Source organism: Lemur catta, chromosome 4, assembly GCF_020740605.2.
Source record: "Lemur catta isolate mLemCat1 chromosome 4, mLemCat1.pri, whole genome shotgun sequence".
In the NCBI taxonomy this organism is placed as follows: Eukaryota; Metazoa; Chordata; class Mammalia; order Primates; family Lemuridae; genus Lemur; species Lemur catta.
Window position 1 is genome coordinate 67595727 of NC_059131.1, and position 9133 is coordinate 67604859.

The window sequence follows — 9133 nt, forward strand, 5'->3', positions numbered from 1 at the left end:
TAAACTTTTCCTTCATGGTTTTTGCCCCTAGTATTAAAAAGTCTTCTATATTTGAAGTTATTTATCTACTGTCATATATATTTCTAATATTTCATGTTTATTTAGCTCTTTAGTTCATCTGGAATTTATTTTTGTGAATGGCAGATGAACTAAAGAGCTAAATAAACACGAAAACAAAGGTAATCTGTGCTCACTGACACCAATAGCACTGTCAATGAAAAGCCACTGAGAAGAAAAGATATTTTTAAAACAAAGTTTACTTTATTACATTAATTTTACACAGTAAAAGAATATGAAATGCTGACTTGTCTAAATTCTCTTGCTGATTCTCTTGAAGACAATGTCACCCAATGTCATGGTCTGAAAGCCAGAAAAGAAATCATGAAATGTTCACATTGAATTGTAAAAATAAAACAAAACAAAAAGCCTACAAAATAGCCCCAAATATGCTAACATATGAGACAACTCAAAGATTCTTTTGTTTCCTATAGGATTGCGGAGGGATTGGCAATTCTTTCTTAAATCCTATGTCAAACCGTTGTCACTTCACTTCCTCACATGGAGGGCTGTCCTCCCTTTGACTGAAATCCTTCCTACATCAACAGCTGTTACAGCAAGACTATCCAAACCAGCCCAATCCAATCCAACTTCTCAAAGTTTCATTGAACACCTACTATTCAACAAATATATGTTGGGCACCAAGGATACATGTACTCCGAACCACATAGGCACCTAGCCTGGAACAGAGTGGGCGCTGCATAATCGTCCCCCTAAAGCTGTGAAACACACAAAAATGCATCAACTTTAGGCTTGTTGAGGGATGTTTCCTCTACCCTTGCTGGTTCTCTGAATAAGACTGCTTTAATGACATTGCGTTAGGGTGAAGGTCAAGGTGAAGAGGAGCCCCTTAGCTTCAGCAGCCATGGAATTGCTGCCGCTTAATGCATTCCAGCCCTGGTTCTACCACTTACTAGCTGGATGGCCTTGGGCAGGCCAACCTGTCTGTTTCATCCCTCATCCTGCCTCCCTCACATCATCTCCTGCCCCCCACCTGCACCTCTGGCTGGGGTTGGGGTGGGCATCGCACATTTTGTGGTTGATGCTCACACTCACTAGTTGAAGGATTTTTCCACTTGAGCAGGGTGCTGACAGCCCCCTGGACAGTGTCCAGTCTCCTGTGACTCCCTAAAGCACATATTGGGCGCAAAGAGGAGTCAGAGACACGTTACTGAAGGAAAAACACTGCAGCACTGTTCACTCCTGAACTGAGGACAGGACCTGGCCGGCAGCCAAGCTCCAAGGATGACTGCACAACTGGACTGTGCCAGGCTTGTAAGCTGCCACAATCTCACAAAGAATGCAATTCTCCTTATAATGCCAAATGGGCAAAGGCATTTATTAAGGGCCTGGGCTTGCAAGGCAGATGGAGGCCCTGCTGGTTCATCGACTAGCACTGAGGCAGAAGGGAAAGGTATGGCTATGAATTACCATGACCTCATAAAATAGAAAAAGCTATTTTCTAAGAACTGAACTTCTGGCCAAATAAAGCCTTGCTTGCATGTGGGCGCTGCACCAAGGGAAGGGCTGCTCCATGAATCACCGAGGCCCACGGGAGGGCTCAGTGGGCGCCTGCGGATTGAATGGGTTTCTGCCCTCCAGCCTGTGGGTGAGTCTTGTGGCTCCATCCCAGCGGAGACTGAAAAAGGTGACCTGTGCTGGGGTCTCTGCACGTCCTACCAGGTGCCTCTCTTACTGCATCCCATTTGGATGTTGGTCAAGAAGGGGGAGAGAAGCTGGGGAGTGGGCGATGGGGAGGGAAGGAAAGGGGCAGTAGGAGTGGCTGACTCCCACTAGGAAAGTGTGGTGAGGGACAGCCAGGGTGGGAAACCAGGAGAGGTAGGGAAACACCAGGAGGGGCCACCACTAGCTGATGTGTCCAAAGCCTTTGGTGCATTAGAAAACGTTGCCTCTTCCTCAAGACACTGTATTTCTCTCTGCTGAAAAATTGTCCTAATACGCCACGCTGGTTTTGTTAGAACAAGACTGTAGTAAGTATACAAATCTACACTGTCGAGATTTGTGAGTGGCTCCTCTGAGGGCTGGTGTAGTGAACACTGTGGCTGGCAGCTCCGTGAGACAGAGCTAGTTCAGAGGGGTCCTGGCCCAGTTTCTCCACTTAGAAAACTCAGGGTTGTTGGGAAGATTATCAATAATGTGTGTAAACTGCCCGCTATGTTATGGATCCGCAGTAAGTGGTAGCAGGTATGGAGAATAGGAAAGGCAGGCGTTTGGGGGTGGGGGTACAGGGGTGGGGGCTTGGGGTGTGTGAGCTGCTCCTCACGCTTCTCCTCTCCTCCCTCAAGCCCTGGGAGCCGAAAGCTCAGAGTGCCAACTTACACTGGTGATTGTGTCACCGTTGAGTTCAGTCACGGACTTGATGTTTTTCAAAGTTGTCACCAGCTTATTATTGCCTTCCAAGTGAACCACTGCCTGTAGGGGACAGAGAGGTAGCCTGTGAGGAAGGGCCTGGGGAGGGAGCAAGGCTGATACGGTGGCTGTGCCTGCACAGGCCCCAGCTTGCAATGACCCGAACACTCCTCTTCCCACACCCTCAACCCCCCAGCTCTCTGCTCTACGCAGAAGTGAGGTGCATTTAAGAACTGAAGAATGTCAGGACTTCTTTTGTCAGAATTTTAATTTATGGCATGTGGTCTAGAAATCAGCACAGAACACCTAAATGGTCCCAAGTACAAATGCTAAAATAAAATCAAGTAAAATCCAATTCTACAAGCTAATGGAGGGAGGTAGTGGCAAAATTTAAAGTATCGGCCAGCTGAGAGAACGCATATTTTGCTTTGGCATGTATTATTCTTTCCAGAATGCTAATCTTTCCCATCACGATGTCCTTTCCAAGCCTTATACATCCTGGAAGAGGTGACAGAAATGCAGCAGGGCCAAGACAATGGCCAAAGTTAAAAATTTGCCTGGAAAATGGACAATTGGAAAAGGCCTGAGATAAAAGCCCTGATGGCCTGCCCCTTACCATGGGCACATCAAGACAATCTCCCTCCTAAAATTTATCCTCACCTGTAACGTTATATTTGGAGGCACAAATAAAGAGCAAACGGGAGAGGTAAAAAGATGGACAAGCTGAGCCCAGTGCACAGAGCTGGGGTGTGGGGGTTGCAGGAGAGAAGAGGGCTGCTGCGGTGTGCAGCGTCTGCGAGGGAGGAGGAGACGGCCACCCCCAGTGCTGGGATCCCCTGCCACTGCCTGCCATCCACCCGCACAGCTCACGCCCCAGCTCTCCTCACACACCTTGAGCTGCAGCCCAGCTGATGCCATGCGGCCCTGCCCACTGCCTTCCGTCTGGGAAGATTGACTATTCCCATTGTACAGATGGGATAGTTGAGGCCAGGGCTTAGTGACCACCCAAAGGCTTGGTCTGAGTGCCTGCCTGGGGCCTTGGCATTCTGGTGTTGCCAGAACTGACTCCAAGACGTCTCTACCCATCACCACTAGCTCTGGCCTTTGCCACTTAGGGTTTTTCACTGAACCCCATTTACTCTGCTGCTGGGCCCTGCTTAGAGGACTTTGAGAGCCAGGAGTGCTGGGCCTGGGAGAACCTGAGACCTAGAATCCTGCCCTGTGCCTGGTTCCCCCACATCCTCCACATGGGACAGCTTGGATTTGGGAGACTGAGCACCACCAAGACAGTCCCCAGGAAGACGAGAGCAGCTTCTCTAAGACCTTCCTCCCTAAGAGCGCCTTTGTCTCTCTGCTTCTCCCGCCCAGAGGTTGGTTCAGAGATGGGATATCTGTGGTGGGAATTGAGATGTGGGTCCTGAGGGAGGAACCCAGGTTCCAGGGAAAGTTCCGGAAGAGAGTGTGGCCAGGGGGGGCCCCCTCCTACCTTGACCTTTTCCCCTGTCATGGTCTCCAGCTCACACTCCTCCCCCAAGGTGAATTCTCTATGGATCACTTTGGACCCAGTGGTGATGGTGAACTTGAAGTGCTTCCCATTTTGCACGATTTCCGACACCCCCTTGATGTCCTTCCCCTTCTGGATGAGGTCGTCAGGCACACCTGGGAGAAATCGTCTGAGGTTTAGAGATGGGCAGAGGTGGGAGCTATGTGACCACGGTAGATGAGAGAAGCGTTGTGGCATTGGGGTAGGGAACGGGAGGAAACTCACTGGAGGTCCAAGAGCGGCGTGGGCTTTGGCCTCTGAAAGGAAAGGTCAGTGGCCTGGCCTGGACTGGCCTGCTGCTATCTTGACAGTGAATTTATAAAAAGGACACCCTTCTGGTCTGAAGAACCTTTCCTCTTGTGAGCACTGTGGTTCTCACTCACTCCCCTTCCTCATTCTTTCCTCCTTTAATGACTTTGCTCTTGGAGCATTTCATTCCCTACACCCAGGGCGACCAGAGAGTTTGTCTTCCACACCAGGTCACTCCTGAGAGTGATGGGGGAATGATTCATAATTATGCCAGGACAACATGCACAAAGCAGGACTGTGCCAGGCAAACCTGTGTTCACCTCTGCAGTCAGGGCTCTGGAAGAAGACGGACCAGCCTTGCCCTGGGATAGGGCTTTACAAACGTCAGAGCATATGTACACTGTTATATGAATTGAGTTCACAGAAATCATGTGGGTTGGCAGTGGGAGTGGAGGGTCCTGTTGCACAGGGAGGGATGCGAGACACAGAGGTGGTGTGACTTGGCTGCAGAAGAAGGTATCAGCCCTGAAGGTCCTCCTCTCCTGGCCCTGCTGTCTTCTGCACCCTCCTCCCGCTCGGCACCCTCCCTTGTCACGCTGCACCCTCTGCTCACAGGGCTCCCCCTACTTGGAACACACTCCCTTCCCCCAGTCCCCTGGCAGACACCTGCTTATCTTCCAAGGCTCGGCCGAGATCCCCTTCTCCTCCCTCCACGAGTGCCACACCCTCCTGTATGTGACCCTGGGAGGCAGGGGGGTTAAAACAAGTTTTCTGGGAACCAGCACCTGCTTCCAATCCCAACTTAAACACTTGCTGCCTGCATGACCTTGGTCATGATGACTTAACCTCTCTAGGCCTCGGTTGCCTCACTGTAAAGTGGAAAAATAATACCACCCAGGACTCAGAGTTTTCTGTTGAGGATTAAATGGGGTATTGCATATCCAGTGCTTAGCCCGGTGCGTGGCACAGTCAGCACTGCACACCTTAGTGGATATATTACCCTTATTTCTTCTCTTCTTCTCTCTTTAAACTGTGACCTTGAAAATAGAGCTCATCATTATCTGTCCCTCTGGTATCCCCCTAGCACAGTGCTCGGTGCCGGGCTGGCCTTGGATCAATGTTTGTTAGAGGAATGAATGCATGCATGAGTGCATGACTGAATGGACAGGACCACACAGTGAAGTACCAGCAGACATGGGCGTCAATCCAGATCACACCGAGTTCAGTGCTCTTTCCACTTGCCTGGGGGCTGGCCTTGCCCAGTGAATAATAGCATGAGCTGCAGGTAACCACAAAAGTCAACAAAATGCCCCTTTGTGTGTAGCCTGAACCTCTCCTCCCATCTCAACATCCAAACCCTGTATAGCCACTGCCGGTGGGGCCGGACCCGGAGCCTTGGTGTCCAGCCTTGGACTCACCAATTGCCTTCATGAAGGGTTCAAAGTTTTCCTGGCTCTGCAGTTGGTACTTGCCGGAGAAATTCATGGTGGCGATAAGGCTCCCTCTCTACGGCTGACCCACAGCACTGCAGGTTAGACTTGCCACTGTGGGCTGTTTTATAGGGGGCTCCTTTGCCTTCGAATATTGACCAGAGGTCAGCAGCTGTCAATTCCTTTATGGCCAGATTCAAACATTAACTACTGAGAGCAATGGTCAACGATAAAGAACAGGATGGGCACAGCAGAGGTTTGCCCTCAGTCAACAAACAGTAACAAATGTCAGTCGAGTGCAAAGCCCTTGGCCCTGCAGCCTTTAAGGTGACTCAGCACCCTTCCCTGAAATAAGTGTGTGTATGCACATACACATGTGTGTGCATATATGTGTGTGTTATACATATGTGTACACATGTTTGCATGATGTGTATCTGTGTGTATATATGTGTGTATATGTGTTGTGTGCCTAAATGTGTGCATATGCATATATACACATGTACATGCTTGTGTATATGTATGCATAGACATGTGTACACACGTGTTTCCACATATGTGTCTGCATATAAACACACAGAAAAATACCAAAGACTTCCTTTGAACTCAAACCCTCACCTTCTTTACATAATCTTATGATTTCTTCCCATCCTTATCATCACACAAACTTCATTTTTAGAGTTGTCATCAGCCCTTAGAGTGATTTTGTATTCTGGGAATTCCCCCCTGATGATTATGGGCCCCCCACAGTCCAGATTTAAAGTGTTAAAGCAGCACATCTAAAGGGCAGTGTGTGGAAACTGAGATTTATAAGGCAGAGACAAGGGAGGGGGAAGAGGGAAACTGCTGACTTACCCCATTCCTGCCTAGAAGGGCAGGACGGGGGATTCAAGTTTATATGCAGGGAGCCCCTGACTGGCACCGGCCTTGGGGAGATGACACAGCAGCACTTCCAGGGGCCTTGAGATGTGCCCATTTGTCGTGAAGCGCAGAGAGATGTGGTACCCAATGGAGGCACATCTCCCCACTTCTGGCCCCAAGGAAGCTCTCAGCAAACACCCGTAACCACCAGGTTTCTCCCTCCTCTGCCTGCGCTTCGGTGTCAATTTCCTTGTTCGCAGCCTCCAGCCTTTATCCTCCTGCTTCATCCGGGCGTGGGCTTCTAGCAGTTCCTGTGGTTCCAGAGACCACAGGTCCTGGGTAGCCAGGAGAGCCCTAGTGTCTCATGTACCATCATGACGACCACCCCCAACAACACTCCTACTTTTCTATCATGAGCTCTGACTTTTGGCTTGGAAAATGATTCCATTGCCTAAACTTTTAGCAGGGCTGCCAGCCCTCAAAACCCCGCTCTGGTCTCCCCCTCCACCTTCCTCCCTCCTTTCTCCCCAGGCTATAGTTCCAGTCACAGGCCAAGGGAACAAGTTGTGGGGGGTCCTTGTCTCTGTGTCTGTGCCCAAGCCACTCCGTCTGGAAGCTTTGCAGCCCTCAGGGTCTGGTTGGGCAGGAGGCCGGGGGCATGTGGGTGGATAAGAGCTCATGCCAGGGGGCATCGACACCATGGGAAGACACGCATGAAGAGTGCGGGACCGACACAGGTGTGCCAGCCCACAGGAGAGGTGTGCTCTTCAGTCTCCAGGCCCCACACGTCCCCCACACTCTCCGGCATTTGGACACGTTGATCCAGCAAAGCACTTTAGATGTCCTCCCCTGCACACACAGGCGCAGTGCCAGGGCCCTTCTCTGCCATCCGTGACCAGTGGCATCGGCGTGCACCCTGCCGTGGAGAGATCACCACGCTCCGAGCGGCGTGAGCAGAGAGCACTCGTTGAGCACGCAGTGCTGCAGATCCTGGCACCAGCACCCCTTTCCTCCAGCACAGAGGGCCCTCCTCTGACAGGTCCCGGACACACAGTGCTTCCCGGGCCACACGTTGGGCTGTCCCTGTAGGAAGCTGAGCAGGCTTATGTGTGAGAACTCACGGCCGTTTATATCACCACAACTGCCCGAGCACCAGAATGGGAAGGGGCAAAGTGGCTGAAAGCATGGTGGGGACACCCGCAGTCCCCTCTCTCACCTTGTTCCGAGCCTTGATTATGGGTCTCTCAACGTGTCTTGTTGTACTGAGGGAGCCCATGTTAGACCCTGAATCTCCAGGTGGGATATTGATTTTTCATTTTTTTTTTTATATGGAAGGAAGTGAAAAATCCATTATTTTAAAAACTGGCATGAGAATTCCTCTCAGAGAAGAAAGTGTGAGTGTGTGTGTGTGTGTATGAGTGTGTGTGTGTGTAAGTGACTGGATTAGCTGCTTGGGAGAGAGAGAGTGTGACATCCCAGACTGTGTGTCAGGGAGAGCTGAGCTGGCGAAGGGAAGGGCTGCTGCACTGTGAGGAGACAAGGAGAGGCCTGTGTGTGTCTTCCTGTCCCTCCTCCAGACTGCACGGGAAGGGAGAGGGTGCAGCAGGCAGGGAGGAGGGGGATGATGAAGAGCTGGCTTTCATTTCTGGATGGGTGTGATGGAGCTGAGATAGCACACCTAGCAGCAGTGCCAGGAGGCAGCGTGTCCGTAGGGGTCCATTCCCCCTAGGGTTCCCCAGGTCCCCAGAAATCTTAGGGAAGGCTTTGGAGGGATTCAAGCTCATTTGATCTAGATCCCAGTGGGTTACATGTGCCACCAGAAGCCTGGCTGATAGCTAGCCTATGTCTGTCTAATGACCATGCCACGGTTGAAGCCGGGGCTAAATTCCAATCTATATCTGAGGCCCTGCCCACCCCACCTCACCTACCACCTACTTCAAGAACTCTTCCAACATTTATCAGGGAGCTAATCAGCAAAAACTTGCTTATCTCAGAAGCTTAGGAGCTTTGCAGCTGAAAACAATGAAATAATCACCAAGGAAAATGACAGGGTAGAGTCATTACCACCCCCACCCCATCCGCCCATCAAGTGCTTAGTTTGGGAGAATCTATTGGCGCAGCACTTCCTGCCTGCCTTGTCCAGGCAGCACCTGCAGATCCAGAACAGCACTGTGGATGCGACCGATGCAGGCTGGTCTAGGGCCTGGCACAGCCAGAGAGGACCTGGCAGTCTCCCCGGCAGATGGGCAGCTCCACAGGAGGAGAGGCAGGTAGCCTGAGCTGACAGACACGGGGCCAGGCTCCCTCTGGCTCCCGGATCCTAGACATGGCTGTTCTTAGGCAACCCCCAGTGGCTTCCTTTAGGCCAGTTTTATTTATTTATTTATTGGTGACTCTTGAGGCTATAGAGCTAGGTAGCTATTTCAAAAATTAATACTTGTGAATGATTTTCTGTAAAATTAGGAGAGGGTAATGACATCTTCCACCCACCGGCTGGGCAAACACAAGAAGAGATAAGCTTAATTGCAATGACAAAGTTCAAGTGGCTTTCAAGTTTACAAACAACAAAAAAAAGACTCCCATTCAATGGGCACAGCTTTGGATTTGGTCCCCCTGAAGACTCTGT

The 9133-nt window shown here is 50.7% G+C and overlaps 1 protein-coding gene across 1 annotated transcript; it reads right to left on the reverse strand.

The window, feature by feature from the left end:
* Positions 1-239: 239 nt before the first annotated feature.
* On the reverse strand, positions 240-5855 carry FABP1 (fatty acid binding protein 1). Its single transcript, XM_045550045.1, has 4 exons — positions 5638-5855; positions 3914-4086; positions 2398-2490; positions 240-360 (listed from the first exon to the last, which is right to left on the reverse strand). The coding sequence occupies exons 1-4, from the start codon at positions 5702-5704 to the stop codon at positions 310-312; spliced, it is 384 nt and encodes a 127-aa protein (XP_045406001.1). The 5' UTR covers positions 5705-5855; the 3' UTR covers positions 240-309.
* Between the last annotated feature and the right edge of the window lie 3278 nt (positions 5856-9133).

Bases quoted from the DNA above. Each gene is read 5' to 3' on its own strand.
- FABP1 (XM_045550045.1), bottom strand. From the start codon at position 5,704: ATGAATTTCTCCGGCAAGTACCAACTGCAGAGCCAGGAAAACTTTGAA. The intron at 4,087-5,637 runs GTGAGTCCAAGG...GATTTCTCCCAG, and splicing joins ACCCTTCATGAAGGCAATTG to GTGTGCCTGACGACCTCATC. The intron at 2,491-3,913 runs GTAGGAGGGGGC...TGTCCCCTACAG, and splicing joins TGACAGGGGAAAAGGTCAAG to GCAGTGGTTCACTTGGAAGG.